The 27,345-nt window shown below is 18.0% G+C and overlaps 2 protein-coding genes across 8 annotated transcripts in view; one reads left to right on the top strand and one right to left on the bottom strand.

The window, feature by feature from the left end:
* The window catches only part of LOC107993574 (proto-oncogene tyrosine-protein kinase receptor Ret), a 211,162-nt gene extending 189,802 nt beyond the window's left edge, over nucleotides 1–21,360 (bottom strand). Inside the window, exons 1-5 of one of the 7 annotated variants that reach the window (XM_062073302.1) lie at nucleotides 21,036–21,341; nucleotides 20,783–20,939; nucleotides 8,222–8,390; nucleotides 7,995–8,138; nucleotides 7,688–7,858 (exon numbers count right to left, since the gene is read on the bottom strand). In XM_062073302.1, coding sequence (XP_061929286.1) covers nucleotides 7,688–7,718 — 31 coding nt within the window. In that variant the 5' untranslated portion in view covers nucleotides 7,719–7,858; nucleotides 7,995–8,138; nucleotides 8,222–8,390; nucleotides 20,783–20,939; nucleotides 21,036–21,341. The other 6 variants (XM_062073303.1, XM_062073304.1, XM_062073300.1 and 3 more) reach the window with 6 other exon arrangements.
* A 758-nt stretch (nucleotides 21,361–22,118) lies between these two features.
* Nucleotides 22,119–25,962, top strand: LOC107993572 (uncharacterized). Its single transcript, XM_017050072.3, has 3 exons — nucleotides 22,119–22,279; nucleotides 22,697–22,882; nucleotides 23,000–25,962. Exons 1-3 carry the CDS (start codon nucleotides 22,219–22,221, stop codon nucleotides 23,212–23,214), a joined length of 462 nt encoding a protein of 153 aa, XP_016905561.1. The 5' UTR covers nucleotides 22,119–22,218; the 3' UTR covers nucleotides 23,215–25,962.
* Nucleotides 25,963–27,345: the final 1,383 nt, after the last annotated feature.

Raw genomic sequence — 27,345 nt, forward strand, 5'->3', positions numbered from 1 at the left:
AAGCTCTATTATTGTTAATTTTAACTGAATTAGAAAATTTAAAAAAAATAATTAATATGTTAAGTATACTAAAAAATATAACCAAAAAATTATCAAAATTATTAAAAATTAATTATAGATAAAATTATTATTGACAAATTGTTTGGAAGAAAGTTTAATTTTTTAAAATCTTTTAAGTTTAATATTTTAATTCATATATTATATGTATCATATCAATGAAGAATAGAAATGTAATAATGCTTTGATTACCTGGGTACCTCTTATTACAAATTTAAATTGTTTAATATAAATGTTCAATATTCATTAGAAAATTGAATGAATGATATATAATAAAAAAAATTTCTAATTGAGAATAAATAGATATATATGGTGATAAAAGGGATAAGATAAGAAATAATAAAAATACAAAATGATTTTTGAAATTCATGTATTAAAACAAAATATATTATTATTATTGAAAACTATAAAATAATTTTCGAAATTTATATGTTAAAACATAAAATATATTATTACTATCAAAAGGAAACTATAATTTTCAAAATTCATTTATTAAAATATAATAGATTATTCATAAATTAATAAACATGATATTAAACTGATATTTTAATGAAAAAATTTATAATAAAATTATATTCATGAAAAATCCTTAAAAAATCAAAAGAATAATTTGAACTTATTCTACGATATATAAAATTATAAAATTATAAATTATAAAATTAAATTTCGATATAAAGAAATAGTGAGAAATAAAATTAATAAGAAAAAATATATATATTGACAAATATTTATAAAAAATTTGTTATTTAATTTATTATAAAATAAAAAATAAATCCAAATACAAGTATCAAAAATTTAATATATGTCTTCACGCATTAAAAAAAAAGAATTTAATTGAAACAATATATATCTTAAGAAAATAAAAATATATAATAATATATATAATTGCAGAAAAGCAAGAAAAATTACACTTAGCTAAAAATACATTTTTTAGCGAATATGAATCGTGAATAAAATTAAATATTTAAAAATAATTCTAAAACAAAATTTGAAACAACTTATAGAAAAATTAAAAATCATCTATTATTTTTAATATGATAATGATCTCAAATATTTTTTATATTTAATATAATTATGATTGTATAATATTTCGAAAATGTCAAAAACATCACTCTTACAACTGAAATTACTTTGAATACGTAATGCCAAATCCATATTAGTGCTCACGAATTATTCATGAATAATTTTATATCTTAAATTTTTGATTAATTGACATTAACTCAATTTGAAATATTTATCACAGTTGCTAGATTCCAAATTCCATGTGATTTTATAGCAAAGCTTGCAGTATCATATAATTGCTGATCCGAACAAATAAAAAATCATCATTATTTCCTTATAAAAATAACAAAAAAATTGTTTTTTGGTACTCTTTTCGTTTTTTTCAACTTTTCCTCTCAATAAGATATTGTTTAATGTTTATCAATTCAATGAGAATTACAGTCAATATTTTCCCTTCAGAGAAAGAATGTGATGATAACTACTTTTTAATTCTTTCACTTGTCTAATATTTATGTCCTTCTTCATTTTCGAAAACAAAAATCTTTTATTACTGTTTACCAATTGAATATTGTATATAATATCAGTTTATATATTATCAACAATAAATATATAGCTATAAAATATAAAAGAAATGGAATAGATATAATTTAATGAATTTTTTTGTTTCAGATTTTGATTTAAAGACTTTGGAACTATCATTTTAATATCATTCTTAATGTTACTAATTCAGCGCCATAAGATTATAATATTTGTAATGGTTAGAATTTAAATTTTATTTTAAATATGTTGTAAATGAAATTACGAATAAAATGTAAAATAAATATAGAATAAATTAGTTTGTATATTTATATTTAATACTTATATTTATACTTATACTTGTATAAATATATATATCCTTAATAGAGATTATTATTAAAGCAATTAATGATTTTGTGTAGAAAAAATTATACTTATTCTGATTTTAATACATCATATTTGCAAAAATAAATTTTTACTTTTAAAAATATTATTAAATTATATAATGAATGTAATTCTCTTTCGTTAAAAATTTTAAAGATATTGAATTTTCTGAATTTATCTGAATAATACCTAATGAATTTTTCTACACAAAATTAGCCATTTTTAAAATATTATTTTTTAAATTTTTAATTCTAATCGCAACAAATATGTATATTAATTATTTATATATATATTATTTTGCCTTCATATAATATAATGCCTAATATTTTCAAGTTCTATCTTTTAAATTCAGTGATAATTATTCGACGATTCAGTAAAATTAAATATTCGATCTGGAGTTTACTAAATTTTTTAAATTTTCGTTCAAATTTAATTAATGCATTAAAAATTAAGAATGTGTGCATGGTATTTATTATTTAATTATAGATTGCATACGAAAATTTTGAAGCTTAAAAGGATATTTGAAAATCCAAATCTCTTGCTTATATTAATTTTATATATTTAATAATAAATTATATATTTAATAATAAAAAAATAGAATATTAATAATAAAGTAAAATAGAATATAAAAAAAAGTCATTTTCAATAAATATTGAAAAAATGAAATAAGCTTCTTAAGAATGTCATATGAAGATTTATTTAACATATTTAATAAGAAATTATTTAATATAATTGAACTACAAATATTAAAAAGAAATTCGAATAATAATTTCAACTAAAGAAAGATCATTACAGATTATAGGTCAAATTATATTAAAAATAAAATAACACGTTTATATATGATTTACACTTACAAACAAGTCATTTAATGTACATGCTACTTCAAGAGTAAACATTATTCACTGTTATAGATCAATTCGCTATAATTTGCTTACAATTGAAATGTCCATATCTGATGATTATATTTCATAAATTGTTTGCTCAAATTCAATGTCCACATAGAAGTATTTGTAATATTTTTATTTTAAATATTTATTTATTCCTTATACCAATAATTTGTATAAGCAGAATTGCCACTCTAAGAAGATAATAAGCTTTATCATTTGCAAAAATAGAACATATTGTATTCTTCATTATCTTGTATTATCTTCGTTTCTACTATTACATTAGAAAGAAGTACGTCATGTGATACAATGAATGCTTAATATTAATCACGTGATATATCTTTATCTAATATAATAAAAAAAATACAGAATTGAATAATTAAAAAATTGATTGAAATAGTGGAAATTATAATCAAATTATAATCAAATTATAATCTTACATATTATAATCTCAATTAACATCAAAGATGGTATTGATTGAATTGATATTCATCAAAAAAAGATTATGCTGTCTGTATAGTTGGATTGAAACAGAATCGTATTTTTCGAACTACTACTAAGCTACTATAAGATTGATTCAAATGTATATTGTCGATTGAATATTATCAAGTAAACAATCAAAATTGAATAGAAAAATTTTCTATCTCGATAATGCAAGGCAACACATAAATTTAATTGCTAGAAGATTGCAACTTAGACAGAATGTATTATTCATCATGCTCTCCTAATTTATTTATTTCTTAAATGACAAAATTCTTTGAATGATATAAATCTTGATTCAAACAAAGATGTCAAAAATTACTTATTTATTTCAACTTTTTGTTAAGAAAGAAAAAGATTTGTATGATATTTGAATCTTTAAATTATCAAAATAATGGCGAAAGGTAGTGTAACAAAATAAGAAAAACAATATTTTTTTGAAAAAATAAAATTATTTTCTGAACAATTGAATATTTTGATTTTTTTTTCATATTAATAATTTCATCGACTTAATTGTGAGAAAGAGAATATGAAACAGTAAATTACTTTAATTACAAATATACACAATCTCTCCTGAATAATTATTAAAAAAAAAAATCGAAAAATAGAAAGAATAATTAAAATTAAACAATTAATTACAAATAAAAACAAAACTCAGTAATACTCGAGTTAAATTAAAAATTCTAATTATATTTAATTTATTATACATATATACTTTGATAGAAAAAATAAATTATTATAAATAATATTTTATATATTCTATTTTCAAAAATATTGAATTAAATTATTTAAAAATATTATAATTTTGAAAAATCGATATAAATTTTGGACAATAGAGATGAAAAAATAAATTTTAGATTATTTTCTATATGAATATTTATTAATTTATTAATTAAACTTTATACTAGATATTGAAACCTGCATATATAAACATTACTAATATACTGAATATTATCTATTCAAATAGACAACAATTTTCAATGTGATAGCAATTTATCGAATATAATTTATCTAATTATCTTAATACTTATACAATGTCCCATCTATATTTCTAAATCTACATTCCAAAAATCTCCTTTACTAATTTCCAATAAATTAAACACATTTAATTTACTAATTGCCAATAATACAAATATGAAAGTAAAAGAAAACCAGATAAAAGCATGTAGCGTGCAATATACACTTTTTGAAGTGATAATAAATATTAAGATTAGAATTTTAAAAAAATTCTTTTAAGAGAACGGCTAACATTTATGATTTTTCATAAAAGCAACTGAATATTTTATAAAGAATTAAAATTTTATATATATTAAGATCAGACAGTTGATAACAATGAAAATGATTATATTAATAATCATTATATATATATAATATTATTATAATATAATATAATATAATATACTAAATATTAAATATATTATATTTAATACTGAAACTTTTAAATTAATATTTCGAAAACCAAATATATGTATATATATTAAAAATATTTAATAATTAAAAATTGTTTAATTCATTTAAGTTTTTTGTCGAAAAATCATAATTTATTATCGCGTATTTACAACAAGATTTGTTTTGTATTTGGCGCCAAACAAGTATCAGATTATTTAAAGTCTGTTTCTATTTCAAATTTAATGTCAAAGTTTAATATAAAATTAAAACATTTTTCACAAAATTTTACTTATTTTTTCGAATCGCCAAAATCCTTTTTGTAAATATTGTTTTTATACAAAATGAAATTATTTTTAAAATTTCAATTAAATTTTCAAAAATTTCAATAATTATGAATTAAATCATTATAGATAATGAAATCTGAATTTTATATTACAATTTAAAGCATAAAAAATCATAAATAGATTTTGTTTAACGAGACATCATTAGATATCACTATTTGCAATATTGATGCAAAGAAAATTTAAATCATTATTATTTGCTGCATACAATAGAATATCGTACTAGAGATAAGAAAATTTAGAAGAAACAAAATCTATTGATTGTTCCCAATAATAATTATTTTACTTGGATTATAAAAATACTCGGATTATAAAAAAAACACAATTTAATTAAGATAGATGCGAACTAAATTTTTTCTCACAACTTTGTATCGATCACAATCTTTTCATTGCATTCTAAATATTTTATTCTAAATAGTGCATGAATTTTATATATGCATACATATATGAATACATACATATATGAATTTTATATATACATATAATTCATGCAATATTATTCATGTAGTATATATATATATATATATATATATATATATATATATATATATATATATATATATATTGCTATTCACGAAAAAAATATTATTTCCTCTGATTTTCATTTATTTAGATCTTTATATTACTTAATACATGTTTATAAATCAATAAATTTATCAAGGCATTTTCAGACATCATCAAGTATTCTAAAATATATGCTTTGATACATTTATTGATTCATCGCATTTATATCATGGCGGGATCTAAAAGTTATCAAAAAAAATGACGTCGTTAATAACAATTTTTTTTTATAATAAAACTTTTGTTTTTCACAAAAATCGAAAAGAATACATTTTCTATATCTAATATGTTAAAATATTATATCTTTAGTATAATGATATAATATAGTATAATATGATTTTGTAATAATTTTTTTTTAAAAATTTTTTAAAAAAATAATTTTTTTTTATAAATATTTCGTATTCAAAGTTTAACTATTGTAAAAATAGAATTCCTATAAGTGTTACGTCTATTTTACCATTTATACTCCATTCATCGAAATTAGACACATACCATAATCGCTTACGATTAGGTGCAACGCAAATTTATAATATATTAGATATATAGTATTAGACTTTTTATAAGTATTAGATATTTGAATTAAAATGAAATTTTTTAAATTATAATTGAAACAAGATAAGAAGTATATTCCTATATGTCCATAATAATAGCTAATTATATTTTAATTATAAAAATTATTTTTTTATGATATATTAATTTTGATTAAATTTATTATTATCTTATGGCAAATGATAATAGAAATATATTGAATATATTTGAAAATAATATAATATATTTGAAAAATTAATCATGAAATGTTCAGGAAAGTTTTTTTTTCTTATTGAAAAATCATTTTCTTAATCAGATATAATACATATATTATAGTTGATGAAGCTTTAAAAAAATCTCAAAAGTAATAATTACTGATTATATAGAGATTATCAGAAAATGTTTTCATAATTTTGTATCAAAAATTTAGAATATTTTATTCATAGAAACAATAAATTTGATTAGCAACATTTTGTTTGCACAATTTATTACATGAGATTTTAATAATAATATTTTTTAATAAAAAAATTAAGAAAGTATGTGTCTTAGAAAATATTTCTAGAAATATATATTACTTTTGGTTAGATCAAAAAGATTTCAAAATATATGATAAATTTAATATTTATATTTAACTTTAATATTTTGCAAGGATTAATACATATAATGACAAAAAAATTATATTAGAATAAGAAATATAACAATATAAATTATAAAAAAAAAATATATTATCTTCATATTATTAGAGTTATATTATATATGAATATAAATATAATTAATTATATTTATATTCATTAAAATATAATAATATTTATATGATTTTTGCAATTTTTTTTTTTTTATTCCATATTTCCACCTATACTTTCATTTTAATATATAATTTTTATAATTCTTATTATTGATATTATATTGATATTATATTGATATTGATATTATAAAGAATGATTCATTACATATTCAATATAGACTTTTATTTTATTCGTAACTATAAATATATTAAAAATTATTATAATAATAATTATAATAATAATTATATTAATATATAACAATGTAATTAATAATATAATTATTATTAATTTATATATAATAATAATTATAATATATATAATAATAATTATAATAATAATATAATATAATATATTAAAATAATTCTACTTGATATTAAAATAATTCTACTAAATTTCAACGTAATTGAAATTTGTATCGTTAAATATGTATCGTTAAAATGTATAAACATAAATATAAACATAAATATTTAATATTCTTAAAAAATAAAAGTATTGTTATTTATTGTATTAATTTTAATACATCAAACGCAATCATAAATTTATTTTTTTTTCATATGAGAAATTACATTTCTAACAAATTAATGACAAATGAAATATAAATCGTAAGATGTAGCATGGTGACGTATAAAATTTACCTTAAAAATGACTTGGCAATATTGGAAAAAATTTAAGACCTCCAAGATATATAATGAAAAAACAAGTACTTCTTCTCTTTTTTCTTAAATCTTGAATTGCTCGAAATCTAAAAAATTATACTTACGGATTTTATGATAAGCAATAGGATAATTCATAAAAAAGTTCTTGATCCAATTCCAGGGAAAAAATGCTGTTTAAAAGATTGTCAAAGATTGTGCCGACCAATTGTTTCGAAAAAATACATATATAGAGGACGCCATCATCTTGGACATTGCAGACGAGATCACCAAATAATCTATTTCAATAAGATATATTAATAAACATATATAAAGATATGTATATCTATATATGTTCATGAATAAGATAGGAATGATAAGAGATTTAAGATTAAAACTCATTAATCATACAATAAAATAAATTTTCTATCTTACATTTTCTAAAATAATAATAATAATGACAAGTTCCAAACACAGTTGCAGACACGCTTGGTTTTGTCGGATACTTAGTCACATGACATACATCTGCTTAATCTAGAAATAGTGAGGATAGCATCATATATTCTTCTGTTCCTGAAACTTACCACGAACAAATGAATCATTTTTAGTGGTAAAATTCGATTAATAAATTATAATATTAAACATATATTATTATGTACTACCAGATTATGTTTAATTAATGAATTATTTTTATTTCTCCATGATGCAAACAGAATAAGAGATGAATAAATTCGTCTCTTGATCATCACATCAATTGCAAATACAAAATCAATAATTGGGACAATAGAACGAGGTTCAACAAAATATAGACTCGCAATAACTGATTCAACTCTGGAAGAAAGAGATATGTATCAAGATAATGTTTCAAAACATGTGTATTCTGCAATTTATATCAAAAACAAGAGCAATTATCTATATTGTGAATGGCCGAAATTATATACAAATGTAACATGTATTTACAATGTAACTTAAATAAATTTGAAGATTAAAAAATTAAGAAATAAAGATTATGTTTGATCAATCATGATTGTAAATGACAAATAACTGATAATAACTAATAGTAAGTAATAATAATTGAGGATGTTAAATAAATAAGCTCTACATATGATTGAAGACTGAACTATAACGGAATAGTTCGGTCAAAGTATAGATGATACTATTGTTTTGATTAAATCAATCACGAAATAAATATCTATCGAGATTTTCTAAATCAGAACTAAATAATATTTTTGTTATTTGATATTGCAAAAAATGATTAATGCGAAGATAAATTTTAAAGATTTATTAGACATTATAGTTCCTTTTTTACTATCCATAGAAGATCTAATAAATAATTTGATAATAAATATGATAAATTAGAATTAATAAATAAATTAAGATGTGATAAATATCAATAATTACAATTTAAACAGAAAATTTAATTCTTTTTATTTAATCGAAAATAATTAATTTTTTTTATCTATCGAAAATAAATATCTTGAAGAAAATTAATTCTTATATTTCAAAAGAGGATTTAATATTTAAAGAAATTGAATTATATCGAAAAATGTATAATTACTCGAAAATGGATTGAAATTAAATATAAAACTAATCGATTTTACAGAAAAAATAATAATTGATTATATAGTATATTCAAACTGGACGATTCAATCAGTGAATAACAAGTGATTGCAAAAAAAAATTATAATAATAAAACTATTTCATATATCTCATACTATTATCATTCTATTATACAAAAATAATATTTCCACATAGAAAATAATAATGTAATTTAAATATTTTTTATTTATTTAAAAAATAGTATTATTTTATTTATTGTGTAATGAAATTTTATCATTATACATCAAATAGTTAGTGTTTTATATAAAATTTATATTTAAGATCAATATATAACATATTTATCCGTTCATATTAAATATTTTTTATAAAAAATTTATACATATTTAAAATTAATATATGACACAATTATCCATCCATATTAAATATGTTTTATATAAAATTTATATTTAAAATTAATGTATGACACAACATCAATCTATTTTATGTTATTTTTATAAATTAAGTTTAATCTGATAAAAAAGTGATAAAATAAATTAATTAAAAATATATTTAAATGTATTATAATAAATGAAGTTTTATAAGTTTAAATGAAGTTTAAAGAACAAAGAAACGAAAAATTAAAGAAAACAAAATGATATGTTCAAATTGTTAAAAATAATAAATATAATATAAAATATCGATTTGACTATCAAAATCATGTGACGAATCAAGTGACAAAGTTTCGACATTACTGGAAAAAATTCTCTTAAACGAGTTAAAAAATATAAAATTACTTCAAAGAAGAAAAATAATGAAAAATTATCACTAAGAGTTTCTATTAATATTTGTTAAAACTGACCTTTCGAAATATAATATCAGTATTCAATTGTCAGAAATTTCAATAAAAAATTATATCTTACAATACATTATTAAAAGAGAAAATGAATTGCTACTCAAAAAAAACAGTCGTATTTAAAAGTGACATCAACAAAATAAATGTTTAAGATATATTGTCATACATTTACAAATATGTTTGAAATATATTTTGGCAACTTTAAACGAAGATGATTGCAAGTTATTAATTTTGATCTTAAATTTGATCTTAAAAAAGGATTGTATCAATAAAATGATTATAGTAATTTAAACATATTTGAGAATGAATTTTTCTCTATATTATATTCTTCTCTGTTATATTATATTTATTTCATTTATATTTATTTCATTACATTATATTTCTATATTATATTTCTATATTATATTACATTCTTCTTTATTATATTCTCTATACTATATTTTTTTAAATTATAGTTCAAATAATAAATTCATTTCTGTAATAAAATTTAATGTCTTTGTCAACACAATGTCGTTCTATTAGAATTAAATTTATAAAAAAGATACTTGATATAATTAAAAGTGAATATATATGATACGATGCACATATAATATATTTCTATATTATATTTCTATATTATATTACATTCTTCTTTATTATATTCTCTATACTATATTTTTTTAAATTATAGTTCAAATAATAAATTCATTTCTGTAATAAAATTTAATGTCTTTGTCAACACAATTGTCGTTCTATTAGAATTAAATTTATAAAAAAGACACTTGACATAATTAAAAGTGAATATATATGATACGATGCACAATTTCGAGCAAAATGTAAAAAATTTAAAAGCATAGAAGAAAAGTTTTCTCAGATAATATTAACAATAGATTTTATTTTATATATTGATACAATTATTTTTTTTAATATAAAATAATATAACAAAAAAATAATATAGCAAAAAAATTGTGTATACTATCTAAATAAAATTCGCAATATTTTTAAGTTTTACTTTATAATTATACTTTCAAGTTCTAGCATAGTTATTTACTGATTTAATGTAATTGATATTTGGTTAATTGTTATTGATATATGTAAAAATTTATTTAATGCGAATAAAAATTGCGAATTTAAATGATTTTGATAAGAATTGTGTTTTTTATTCAATAAAATAAAAATAGTTTAAAAAAGATATATTTTTTTTAATTTCTATCCACGTAAATAAATTATTGAAATTTTTTAATATTTAGGATTTTTAATAAAAGTAGATATTCCTTACTCGAACTTATTCAGATACTCGTTTTTATGATAAAAGATTTGCTCAATAATTGGATACAATAATTTTCTTTTAAAGAATGGGATCAAAAACAATTTCAAATATATATTAGATAGTTAGATGATTAAATATAGTTAGATAATTTTAGATAGTTTTGAATAATATAAATTTAATAGTTATATGTTGTTTGCAATCAAAAAGCAAATAATATAAGCATGGCAAAAAAAAGAGTTAATATTCAAAATCCAAATTTTATTAAAAACGAAAAAAAAATTTATTTTTTATTTGATTATTTGTTTAAAATCATTGAAGAAATAATTGATTAAAGTACGATTTCCAAAATTTAAAATATGATAAAAATGAAAAAGCAATTTACAAATTAACTGAAAAATGTACAAAGCCAAATAATTTTGATAAAATGAAATGTAAATTTGTATTGTAAATAATAAAGAATTTCTTTAATCTTCTACATAAATTCCATAAAATCGAATACTATACTGCTAATTTTTCTCAAATCTTCAATTATTTATTTGATAATTTAAACAATTAAATATCATAATCCTAATTTAAATAAGTATGTCATTTCTAATTTATATTATTTAGTTAATTTAAAATTTATTATAACAATTAAAAAAAATGTTTAATTGATTTGTAATCATTCATTTTGATTTAAAAAAAACTTCGTTTTGTTTTCTAAAACAATTAATAAATGCTATCGTGTAACTTTATGATTTAAAACTTTATATGATTTAAAACTAAGAAAAGCGTTATATTTTTAATAATGATTTAAATAAAATGTTAAAAATTTGTTAACAGATGTGTTGGGATTTTTTTTTTTTTAATTCTTCGAATTTACTTACAATCGAAATTTGTAAAAGCAGAACATTTAGCTATCAGAAAAAATATGATATCAAATTTAAATAATAATTTTTAATAATTGTCAATCTGATAATAATGTAGCGCTATTACAAGATGCAATATTATCTCAATGTATTGGATCTATGTTAAATGATATTCATTTTGTAAAAAAATAAAATGCAATTAAAAATTGTATAACAATATCGTAAATTTCATATATCTTTAGAAATATCCAAAATAAATCTAAATATGCAAAATGTTTTAATTATTTTATTGATAAAAATATAAAATTACGGATAACGAGCTCACTTTCGAATTTATTATCTAGTCTTCTAATAATATTTTCAAATAATAATATATAAATAATAATAATATATCATATTGATCATTTTTATTGAAAAATGATATTATACAGCGAATTATACATTTTGATAATTATTTCGGATTATATCTAAAGTTATATATGAAACATATCTAAATTGATTTATCAAAAATGAATTGTATTAAATATCATAAAGATAGGTAAAGTTTTATTTAACAATGATTAAATAAAATTTATAAAGATATAGTAAGATTAGGTTAACAACTGAGATGTTCTATTTATAAGAGTTATAGAAATTCAAAATTATAAAAATTATAAATGTTAATATTATAATGTATTTTTTATAATACTTATGTATTTTTTTAAAATAATAAAATAAATAATATAATTGTACATATGATTTTAGATTGTTAATATTTATGATTATAATATTTTTTATTTTTATATTTTATTCCTTTATATATAGTAATTATGCTATTAAATAGCATTTTTCTACTCTAAAAATGATAAATACAAAAAATATTAAATTATTATTATAATTATTATAAAAATATTAAATATTTAATTAAAAAAAAATATATTTATTTTCTTACAATCAGATGATTTTAAATTTTCATAAATAAAATACTGTATATTATCTAAAATTATTATAAGGTAAATTTATTCATATTTATGATCATAATCTTCAATCACGCAAGATCAAAAATGAAAAAAATTGAATTGAATAATACTTTTATTATTAAATAATACTATTATTTTGAATAATATTTCTCTCATTTTAATTTTAATTCTCTTATCATATAGAAGATTTGGAGATTCTTGTGAAGGATATTTTTCAGATTAAGAACAACTACTTGTGCGACTTAAAAATTATTTATAGTCAATTATTTAATTTAATATGATATACAAAACCTAGTATGCAAGATAATAAAAAATATTTAAAATTTTTAATAATATTTTAATAATATTTAAAAATATTATAAAATATTTAAAGAAATATAAATAACTCAGTTGATGTAATTATTCGTATGATTGCATTAGATTTCCAACCATAGATGAGATTGATTTTCAATGATTATTAAATATTATAAAATTAGGATATGATTGTATTATTATACCGTTTTATATTGATTGTATATTTTTTATGAACAATAATTCTAAATGCATCTAATATGCATCAACAATATGACAAGAAAATTTTCTAAACAAACAATGTATGCTAAGTAAACTAACAAAAAAGATAAAGATAAAAATTATTTATTGAAACTTATGTATTTTTTATTTTATTCATGTATTTGATTGTTATCAAAATCTTGTATCATGTCGAAAGAAAGCATTGCATAATTACACATACATTTGTTGAAATTCCTCATCGAGTATATAAAGCAATCTTATGGATCAATTATAAATTAATTGAAAGATTATAATAAAATTATAAATTAAAATAATTAAAAATCAAAATATTGCAATTCGAGAATAATAATAAATTAATATAATTTATTAGATTAATATTATATTTCAGTAAATAGATACCATTCCAGTTAGGAATTAACTTAATGCAACTCATATACACTATAACGTATTATAATTTATAATTTTTGAATAATTTCAGATTAATAACTAAAACAAAATTTATATTTTAAATAATGAAAATATAATAAAAATTATAAGATAATATAAACTAAAATAAAAATTAGATTACTTACTTATAATTTAATATAATTTATAATTATAATTTACATATAATTTAATATTAGACTTATCTAAAAATTTAACTTAAACTATAAAAATCATTCGTATTTGAGATTTTTAATATAACTTTTTAATATACATTTTTCTTGTAAACTATAATTAACAAATAGAAAATTTTCTCAACTCTAGAAAAAATTCATTGAAAAAGAAATTATGAGTATAAAGACACAAGATAAAATCAAATTAAATAAATCAAATATGAAAAGGATATAAATAAATCCATTTTTATAATTTATGTGCAAATTTTATATATGTAAGTAATTTTTTGTAAATCTATATTTTTATATATTTTTAATAAATATCTGCATAGATTTTTCCTAAAAAATATTATCATTTTAAGATTTAAATAATTGTAATGAACGACTGAAAAAGTTTATTCGTTTTCGAGAGGAAATAAATTATTTCAAAGCAGATATAAACGAGGATGAAATTGATTATATCGAAGATTATTTATAGATATATAGATAATGTATATATAGACAATATTATTGAAATATTCTTCTGAAAACGATTTAAAGCAAGAAGCTATTGAATCTAAAAAATGACGAACTTTTATTTACGAAAGAAACATAAATATAAATGTCTCAAAAGATCAAAAATTAGAAAATGTCAAAGCATAATTATAATTATATATTTACTAAAAAGTCGTAACTGCAAGATTAAAGTTATGGATAATGTATTTTTGCAGAAAAAATATTAGAAAAATTTTTAGTGCATACATATAGTGAATTATATAAAAACAATGAATGGAACATATTAATGCAATGTTTAAACAATTGAATATAACGAAATTAACAGCTTTTATTGGATTTTTATATCTTTTAATGATTAATATGTCTATCGAAAATTATAGAATTTGGATTAATTATACAGGACGTTTTAAAAATGAGGAAACATTAATTGGAAATAATTCTTGAGATAATTTCAAGTAATATTTTTCTTTGCAAAAACTTTTGTTACACTTTTGTTAACGAATTATTAACAATGACCATCACAAAACGCATAGCGTTCAATATTAGTCAAGCTATGATGTAGCATTGACTCTTAAGTCGATATGAACACAAACAAATTCCAACAACATACATTGAAGAAAATGTAATATTATAATTTATTTATTTTTTGTGATAATTAATATAATTCGATGCAATTTTTATCAATAACATATATATATATATATATATATATATATATATATATATATATATATATATATATATATTCACATACGAAAATACAGAGATATATTAACAAAAAATTTAATTCATTTTGAAGATCAAATTATAGAAAGCAATTCAATATGGATTATTATTGTAGACTTATTATTACAATATCAAAAATATCTTTAATTATTATTATATTATTATTATATATTATATATTATTATATATATAATAATATTATATTATTATTGTCATATTTGTTCTAAATATATTGTAAAAAATAAAATTCACCAAAGAACATTAAAATAAAAGGAATTTTGTATAAAAGAAATAATTATATATTAAAGATAAAAATGTTCGTAAAACTATATTATAATCATATTAATTATTTACTCATTTTATATTAAATTTTATGTTATATATTCTATCTTTATTTTATAATACGAAATATTCTAAAAATGTGAGAACATCCGTAAATTGAATATTTTTGAAATAATTTCAGCAACATTTTTCTTTAACACTCTGTATTATATATCATTTACATACATAATATTTATACATATTATATTTTAACATGTAAAAAAAATGTATTGTAATTTTTGAAAGATTTGTACGTTAACATTTTAATTAATGACTTTAATCAAGTACATTTTCAAAGAGAAAGGATATTGTATTTCGAGATCGATCAGTAAATATTATATTTGTAACAATTTAAATATATGAAATAATATAAATCATGAGAAAAATAGCAAAATTCTAAGTAGCTTACTGAGAATTAGAATTATCAATTATTAATATGTTATCAATATTTTATTAATTTTTGATAATATCCATACTGTAACATTGTTTACAAATAAATGACTATTTTTTTATTTTTTCTTATTTAAAATTATTATTAAAGCACGTAAAAGTATTATTTATAATTATTTGGAATAAAAAATTTTGAAGAACTACATTATAGTCTATTTCATCTACTTTTATTCATATTATTATTCAACTATGTTTTGAACATATTAAATATTCAATAAAATATCAATTAATTATACAAATTAACAATATCTTATAGTAACTCTAAATAAAAAAAATTCATAACTTCAATTATTTTCATCTGGTATCGATTTCTTGACAATATTATTTAATTATTGATAAAAATATCGATTATTAAAAATTTATAATGAGAACTATAAGAACAATTATATACAATTCTTTCTCGAAGATTTCTTACCTGTAAATCCTTACTTAATTATATAGATAAGGAATTAAAAAGGACTACTAGAAGCAACGTCAGAAACACATTCGATCAAAAGAAACAAACACGTAATTTTAGAATCACAATTAGAGTTTAACGAATTTAAAAAATAATTCGCATTTGTAAAAAAAATTTTCAATAAAACTCAAAGTTTCATTTCAAAGTCTATTCGCGCTGAATCACTCCCGAACTTTGGCCTTCCTCTGAAAATCCCACAAGTCATATTTAAGGACACAACGATATTAACATATATAGATATATAACTGATAATGTTTGTTTACATTCATTAACATTTGTTACAAATCAATACTGGACAAAAATATTGACATAGCATGATTGTTATGATACGAATGTCTAGAACTTTTTAAAAAATCGATTTAACGGAATAATTTTTAATATTACTTATATATATTTTATACTACTATACATTTGTATCACAATACTTTTTTCCATATATAATATATATGCAATAATTTCATATATTAAAATTCTATTTTAAATTGCTCGTTTATTTATTGGCTGTATTATATTTAAAATTAATATATATATTTCAAACAAAAATAAAGTTATAGAAATTTCTTAATACATGTAACAATTACAATAAATTAATTATTTGAAAAAAGTTTTTAGATTCAGAGTTATAAATTTGTATATTAAATAAAAATATAAAAATGAAATTTAATCGAAACAATTTAATATTTTTGTAGAACAATTGTACTATAATAAAAAATATATTGAAATAAATTATAATATGAAAAAATAAATATAAGAATTGGACTAAATATATAACTACACTTTTCATTTGAATTCCGTTTTATTACATAGTTAACATTTAATTTTTAGATCACTGAAGCAAATTTTCTTAAAGAATAATTAGGCATTTTGTGAAAAACATTAATTATGGATTAGATAGATTTATCGACAACTTTATATACTTTTATACTTATATACTTATAACTTATATACTTTTTTTTATAAGCAAAAAGAAACTAACTAATCAAATTGAAAATATAATAATGGAAAAAATATAAAAATATTTTTGTCAAAACAAAAATAAGATAAATGAAAATATAATAAAGGAAAACTCGTTAGTAGAATTTTTGATGATACAACATAGTAACTGAATACAATCATAGTTCAAAATAATTTAACTTAATTTTATAATTAATTGTATATTATGAAATAAAAATTTAAGTAGGAAGGGATGGAAAGCGAAATATCTAAAAAATTCATGAAATGCGAGAATAAAATATAAAATAAAACATTAGCTAATCGAAATAATATATAATAAATATTGATCGAAACGAAAAATTACAATTAATATGAGATTAATCATCATAACATCATCATAACTTCCATTATAATGATTTCGGTTATAAATGAATAATTTTCACATTTTGCCTGAAAAATTTGCATATAAAAGTAACAGAAATTTCATAATGAAATAATATGAGACATATAAGTATTCTATACAGAGATGCCATTTTTGCAAATTAAAAAACAAACTAACATTTAATTATTCAATGAAAAAAAAGGAAATTAAATATTTCAAAAAATAAAATTCGTTTTAGGAAAAAAAGTTTATGATCTATATTTATTGATAATATTTGATAAAATTCAAAAATATCAATTTTCATAATTTTCATATCAAAGATTATGAATATTTAAATATAATCCAATATTAATCTAAATTTACATTTTAAATGCTTTTTATATTTAGATTAATAAAACTATAGTTCAGAACACATTATAATTTTCAATTTTTCTCAAGATTAATGCAGATTAATACAATGTATTTAAATTTTACATATGTAAAAATCATGCAATGTATCTTTTATTTAATAATATAGAAAAAGATTAAATAGATTTTATATTTTAGATATAATTGCAAATTTGATATTTCAATATTGTAATATCCATATAATATTCTATTTTTTTATAACCATACTATACTATATTGAATTGGTTTCATTTAACTTTAATTACTGGACAATCTAAGTAAAGACTCTATTTAATGAAAATATGATATAATATATAATATATAATATGTAATATATAATATATAATATATAGCTAATATATGATATATGAAATACATAATATATAATGTTTTTGTATATTAATATAATATGAGAGTATATATACAGTGCGTATATACAATATATATACTTTCAATTATAGGATTAATTTATAGTAATTGAATTATTAATTATAAATTGTCTCAATTTTAAAATTTAATTTAATTTAATGAAAATTTAATGTATTGCAAGCAAACTTAATTAATTTGAGAAATTCTATACTCAATAATGAATAGCTATAATACCAGGATAATTATTATTTCATTAGAATTACTGAAAAAATATTCAATATTTGCTTGCTAATAATCTAATTATTACCTTTGTTTTTGAAACAGTCGATTCAAAAGATTTCTTATCAATTCCATATAAATCATATGATATAGACTTTAATTGTATTTATCTCAACCAACATACTAAACAACGGATTACAATATGATTGATTTATAATTTTGCTAATAATAGCAATCAATAAAAAATTTAAAATAATTTTGAACTTACATATAAAAAATATACTTTCTATAAAATCAAACAATTAGAACTTGTTTATATTTCAAACTAGCCAATCCATTAAAATATATAGGTATATTAATTCTTCAGTGCAGAATGTATCATTATTTATAAAATTTCAAAGATGATTAAAAGATTATTTGAAAATTCATTATTTGTATTATTTCCCAACAATTAAAGAAAATTTGACTTATCTAAAAAAAAAAAATAGATTTATACTAATGATAAAAATAATATCTATGAATCAAATCAATTTTCTATCAATCTTCAAAAAATCAATTTTACATGGATATCTTTTCATAAAGATTGACTAGTAATCAAAAATAATTTAGTTTTCTTTACATTGTAACATTCCTCTCAAAATTCAAATAAAGTTGAAGACTATATAATGCTATATAACATTCATAGCATTTAGATGAACAAAACCATTAAAACTATATCTCATTTAACAAATATTTTAGTCGAGAATTTTTATTAAAACGTAAAATATAAATATAACAATAAAAATATAAAAATATCACTATAATATACAGATATATTTATTTATATCTGTATTATTTTATTTATTTATATTTAAATTAATTTCTTTAGTTTTTATTATAATTTTTTTAATATTTATAAGCAAAAATTATAATCGAAATCATTATTATATTATTAGTAATATATTATTAATAAATTATTAAATATATACTTTTATGTTTATTTTAAATTCTAGAATCAATCTCCAAAATGTCCTACAAAAATAATTAACACATATAATTATTAATAGTGGTAAATGAAAAAATAAACAAGAATTAATTATAATATAATAATAATATAATAGCAACAGAAAATTTTTGAAATTTACTTTTATTTAGTTAATATCTTATTTATTATTTCTTAATACTTTATTTATTTATTTATTATTAAAATATTAATTCATTAAAGTTAATTTTCAATATATTGTTAAAATTTATATGAAACTAAATTTATCATAACATATTAAAATATTATACATAATATTATTATATTATACATTAACATATAATATTATTATATATATATTATAATATTATTATATATTATAAGAAATCTCATATGATGATTTTATAAATAATTCATGAATTATTTGTTTTATGAAAAAATATTCCATATAAAAATTGTACGAAAATGTATAAAAATGAAGTAATATGGTATTATTATAAATAGATATTTAGAGGACACACAAAATCCAATTTATTTTATTAAATAAAACTATGTATTTTCTAATAAATTCAATTATTATTCCTTATAAAAAAATTATTAATCATTTATTAAAATAATTATTAAAATAATTAAAAAATAAAAATTATTACTTTAAAAGATATTTTAATTTGAATTTTATCATAAATTTATCATATAATAAACAAAGAAAGCGAACGAAAAAATATTATTTTATTTCTTTTTTTTCTATATAACATAATATATAATATAACACCAGGAAAATTATCTTATTTAATCAGAACAACTTATTATTTATTATTTCTAGAAGAAAAAAAGCCAAAAAATACTGATAATATATTTCAGTTATTAATATATATTTACAAACATAACACTAATATCAAAATTATATCAATACATACATACAATATATATAATAAATCTTATTTATTTTCTATTTCTTTTCAATACCTCTTGTATATCCTCATAAAATATATGGAATATTGTGAATCTAAGGTTATTTTTATCACCAAATCACTTTAATTTAAATATAATTTTAATATAATTCATTCTTTAAGATTAAAGTTATATAAAAACAATATCATTTTGATAAACATAACCTAAATAACTGCAATAAAAAACACAGAATGGTCAACACAAAATAAAATAACTGGCTTTATGATGCCATAGAAAAGTAAAAGAGAGGGGAGCAATTCGACATTACTTTTTCTATTATATGACTTGTGTTACATTTTCATGTAATTGTGATTTTTAAAGCCATTTACATACAATCATAAGTTATCATTTTTTTATCGATCACGATTATGGCAATTTTGATTATGATTTTTAATGTTATAAAAAATATCACATTATTAAAAATAATTGTATGTTATCACATAATATCTCTCACTTACAAAAGTCGTAACTTTATTATGCAAAATATTTATGTGAATTTTATGATTATAAAAATAACTGATGTAATTTTGTGAATTGTGAATAATTTTGTAATTTCATGGTGAAAATCTTAGATTATATGCTTAGATACAATATATATGCTTAGATACAATCTACATATAAAGATTCAAGAAATAAATTGAAGCAAAGATAATGAGGAAAATATGACATTTTATAAATAAAAAATAGATACTGTAAATAAATAATTAAAAATATATATACTGTATTAAATATATATTATAAATACTATAAACAAAAGAGATTATATTTTATGTAATTTTATTCAAAATATACATTATTGAACTGAAAAGCTTTGCATATTAAACTTTTATTCAGTAAAAGTATATAATTGTTAAAAATACATATAATTAAATAAAATCAAATATATATTTCAAATTTAATAATAATTAAATTAGATTTCGTAAATATTTATATTATTTTGGAAGAAAAAAACTGTCATTATTATTTTGGCAATACATGATATCACGTAGATAATTTTATCTTTACATCAATACAATTATGTAATTTTATATAATATAATATATAATTAAAGATAAAAATTAGCATTATCATTAAGGAATTAATTAATTAAAAAATTATCATTAGAATTAAGTTTATTACGACATGTATATATCATGATAAATCATAATTTTTATTTACATGAAAATCTTTAATCTAGTAACTTTAAGGTATGATATACATAGAAATTTTAAAATAAAATTTAAATTAATTTCTTTTATAATAAATTAATGCAAAGTTAAATCTGCAGATTTGATACACAATGAATCAAAGCCATAAAAGTACCATAAAATATTTGCATGAATTGTAATAGCTTAAAAATACTTGATAGAGGGAATCAGAAATTAGAATGAAGATGTAAACACATGCCACGCCTTTTTATCATAGACGAACAATAAATTGTGTTGCAAGATATATTATTATTTGAATTAAATATGTATTCGTATTTATTTAGAACAATATATCTGTATTTATTATTATTGTTTATAATAGTAGGTGAGTAAATATCAAATAATAACTATATAGTTTTATCCCTACATCGAAAAAAGTGCAATTTTATTCGCATCATCAGAATGAAAATGTACACTTTTGAAAAAAAAAATATTATTATATATTATTAAATATATTATTAATATAATTATTAAATATAAAACAAATCTTTTTTCTTTTTCCATATTTCTTATAAACATTAATAGATCGTGATAGATCACATTATTAATTATATTATTATATATTTTAATAATATTATTATAATAATAATAAAAATTTGTATTAATAAAACATTAATATTTCATATTAACAATAAGAATTCATAATAAATTTGTTAAAGAATAAAAAGTATTGATTATGCTCAGTTTGAGGTTATAAAATATTAATTTCGATTTGTTCCTAATTCATATGAATAAATTTTAGGAACTGAAGCAATTCGCTGTTATCAATGTAGTAGTGATACTGACCCTAAAGGGGAAGATTTATGTGGAGCATATACAAAATTTGATAAAGAAAAAAATATTGCTGTAGAATGCAATAGTGAAGAATCAAATATGCCCGGTACATTCTGTGTTAAAATAACACATCAGAGCCCTCGTGGTTTTATTTGTAAGTTTTCTTTTTTTTAAAATATCTTATTTAGTTCCTTATATCGTTTGTATTCATTTGATTATTAATTTGTATATTATATTTAAATGAATTTATTATTCAAATTAATTTTTAAAGGGAACGGTAGATGGCGCCAGGTGATCCGTCGATGTGCTTCAGTATCTAGTACCGGAGTTACGGGTGTTTGTAACTGGGGAGTTTATGAAAATGGAGTGTATTGGGAAGAATGTTCTTGTTCGGAAAATTCTTGTAACGGAGCATCAACATTATCATCATTTTCAATAATCATTTTATTGATCTTTGGTATTTCAATTACCATATTTTTCTTATGAAAATAGAGAATATAAGAATATAAAATATATCGAAGATAATCTATGCTCGCAAATATTTAATTATTTAGATATTTTTTAATATATTTTTGATTTCAAAATATATTTAAATAATTAAATAATATTAAAATAATTATGTTTAATTTTCATAATATATGTATTTTAGAATGAAAAGATAATTTCCTATATCATAAATTAATTACTATTAAGACATTTTATTAATAGCAACTTATATATTATATTTGTTCAGATAAAGAAATATTGGTTTAAAAAAATATTGAAAAAAATCACAATATTAATATAATTAGAATATGAATTATAACAATAAAACTATTTCACATATACAGGGTGTTTATAAAAATGTAATACACTTTTGAAGAATGGATTCTTGATATCAAAAATTCATATACATATATGTCCGATAAGACTTAATTAAGGAATTATGAGTATTTTAAATTTATATTAGATAGAACGAGTCGGCGAAACAGTGAGAAACGCTTAACTAGGTGACAGGCAACGCAATAGTACCATATTGCAATATCTCTTGCATAGCGGAGTTTTTCAATGAAAGTAAATATATTGATATTTTTTTATATATAATTGATTATTTCAAATGAATTTCAACATAAGATAATATATAATGTACATAAATATCATGTAATGTAGCAACATTTTTATATCATTTTTATAACATTTAAAAAAAATTTTAATTATGCAAATTAAAATCTATATAAATAGTTATTTAATAGAAATTTACTTCAGATAAATTATAGCAAATTCCATAATATTTGAAGTTGTATGATGATTGTACAATATTTCATTTAAAATCATAGATGAATCGTACTTCATTCAATCTGCTGTACTTATCGAAATCCATAAAAGCAAATCAAAACACATTTCTATAAAATTTAAAATTAGAAAGGTTGAATTTTTATATGCACAATTACTTTTTTAATTATTTTTACATGTACAAGAAAATCCGAAATATTAATGATAGTTGAATCAATTTGAATTTCAGTTTATTAAATTATTCAATCAAATCATTGAAAAATATTTATCTTTATTTCACTTGCATTAAATGTTTTTCATTCTTCTGTAGAGAGAAATAATAATCGATCTGAATATTATTTATTAATAATATGAATCAATATTGTTACTATTTTAGCAATGGAAAAGATTGATCTAGGCTTTCGTATTCTTATACTTAAAATATACAAATATAATATTCGATTTCGAATATTACTATCTCATTTTTTTTTCTATCAAGTCTCTTTTTTTAACGTCCAGCATTCAATTATTAGCAGCACTATTTCAGCAATACTTTGTTGCGGAATTAGAATTTGATGAAATAATACATATTTAAATATTCATTTAAAATAAAGTTTTAATTAAATAATTTTCATATAAAATTGTACAATAATAATCGAAATAATTTTATTCAAAGAAATTAATGTGAATAGTGAATAAAAAAAATTTAATATGCAAATAATATAAAAAAGAAAAATACAATGTTTATGATTTTTTTAGTATATAAAATAATAGCATTAGTATTAAAATATAAATATTGAATTTAAATGAAATAGAGACAGAAATTTTTCAAGTTTTTCAATTGCTTCAATTGATCTATGAATTTCAAATTGATTCAAATATCGTTAATAAAAAATATATTCAATCTTTTTACTCTGAAATCTTCTATAGATTTCCTATAGATAAGTAGGCAAATTGAGTATCATATAACAATTCAACTTTGGATTTAAATAATATATTTGTATCATAAAATAATTTCTCTATGGATTTATATAAAGTAGTTTATATGTTAATATTTTGGAATTTACTTATTCGAGGTAAGTTTTGTTAAATACGTTACATAATAATCAATTGTATATAAAAAAATATTAGTATATTTATTTTCATTGAAGGGCTTCGATATTGCAATACGCTACTGCCGCACATTCAATTCGTTCTCGCTGTTTTGCCGTTTCGCTCTATCTAAATATAAACTTAAAGTACTTATAACTCCTTAATTAAGTTTTATCAAACTATATGTATGAATTTTTTTTATCGTTTTGTCTAGAATCCACCCAAAAATGTTTCACATTTTTATAAACATCTTGTATATTTCAAATTATATATATATATAAAATGTAATTTAAATATTTTTTATTTATTTAAGAAATAGTATTATTTCATTTATTTCATATTATATATTAATGTAATGAAATTTTATCATTATATATAAAATAGTGTTTTAAAATGACATAAAATTTATACTTAAGATCAATATATAACACAAATATCCGTCCATATTAAATGTTTTTTTATAAATTTATTTACATATTTAAAATTAATATATGACACAATTATCCGTCCATATTAAATATGTTTTATATGAAATTTATATTTAAAATTAATGTATGACACAACACAATTCATTTTATGTTATTTTTATAAGTCATTGATAAAAAAGTAATAAATTAAATAAATTAATTAAAAATATATTTTAATGTATTATAATTGAATGTAAATAAGAGATATTTTTTGTACATGTATATATTATTTCATTGTATATATATTATTATATTATATAATTATATTATTATATAGTGAAATTTATGAATGAAAGAATATTATGAAAATATTAAACAAATGAATTTTATATTTGAGATAATAAGATTAAAGTATGTAAGATAAAGTATGTAAGATAAAGTTAAAAGATATTAAAATTTTAAGTAAAGCAATATAAACCATGAAGAACGATGTAAAGAGTAAAATTCCTTCGCAAAATTCAAAATTTCCATTCTATTTGCAAATGATTAAAAAGAGGTATTTGAAGTAAAGAGATGTCGAGAGAAAGATTTCGACATTAGATATTAAACATTTTTTAAACTAACTTATAATTTTGGAGATAGTTAGTTAGTTTTACATTTAAAGATTAAATGAAATATCCAATATATTAAAATGCATGACACGATAGATCTGCAATAAATATAGATTATCAAATCTTTAAGATCGCTAATAGCGTATTTTAAAAAATAAAAATAATTTGTAATCTCTAAATATCTTTTATTTATAATTTTTTTACTACTTTTAATTGGTAAAAATTATTATGAAAATATACTAACTAACATTAATAACATTAATAATTTCACAATAAGTTAATTGTTTTTGATTTCTTTAAATTTATTGTTGTTAATGAATATATTTTATATAAATTTAATATTAAATATTATATTATTTTGATGAATGAAAACATTTTTTAAAATGATAGATCTCTAAAACATCAACTTTGATATTAAATTTGAAAGAATGTTATTATTGATTTCAAAACACGCAGCATATGCAATTCTTAAATAATTTTTAATATTTTTAAATTATATTAAATTATATTAAATTGCTTCCAAAAATTTTGACACATATATTGATTTATATTTCTTTATGATTTTATGACATTCTATGAAATAAAATGTGACAAATCGTTCGACTTTTTCATTTTCATGTACTAAAGGTTTTCCACGAATAAAATATTTTTTTCTGAATTTTAAAAACATTCTATTTCAATTATTATCAATTTGAATAACTAGATAACAATAAACACAACTTAAAAAACAGATTAAAAGAAATATGAGATATTTTTAATTAAATTTAATATTTAGTTTTTAGTCTGCTTTTTTGAGATTAAATTTATTTATTATTTTATTAAAAAAATGACTATCATATATTTAATCATTATAATTAAAAATAATGATTTTTATATATTTTTTTCTTTGAAAGAGTCTTTGTGAATTTTTACAAATATTTATTTTCATATGACAAAGTTTAAACAAAATTTTTCTAAAATAATATAAAATATAATATGTAAAATATGAAACGATCATAAAAATTGTAATCGCAAGATCTGAAAACAATTAAAATTTATAAATTTCAACTATTAACAAATCTATTTAAATCTAATTATAAAAATAAGATTTTCAAGATTAATAAATTATAAGAATTATCAGAGTATAATTCTAGAAAAGTTAAGATAAAAATAACTTAAAATTAAAGTAAAACTTCTTTCTTTCCTTAATTGTTTCTTTATCTTTGTTTTTTATTAAAATTACATATTAAAATGATCTCATTTAATATTTTGTCTTC

Source organism: Apis cerana, linkage group LG3 (assembly GCF_029169275.1).
Source record: "Apis cerana isolate GH-2021 linkage group LG3, AcerK_1.0, whole genome shotgun sequence".
NCBI lineage: Eukaryota > Metazoa > Arthropoda > Insecta > Hymenoptera > Apidae > Apis > Apis cerana.

Coding starts and splice junctions, on each gene's coding strand:
- LOC107993572 (XM_017050072.3), top strand. CDS start 22,219: ATGTATTCGTATTTATTTAGAACAATATATCTGTATTTATTATTATTG. Junction 22,280..22,696: donor ATTATTGTTTATAATAGTAG/GTGAGTAAATAT, acceptor AATAAATTTTAG/GAACTGAAGCAATTCGCTGT. Junction 22,883..22,999: donor GAGCCCTCGTGGTTTTATTT/GTAAGTTTTCTT, acceptor TAATTTTTAAAG/GGAACGGTAGATGGCGCCAG.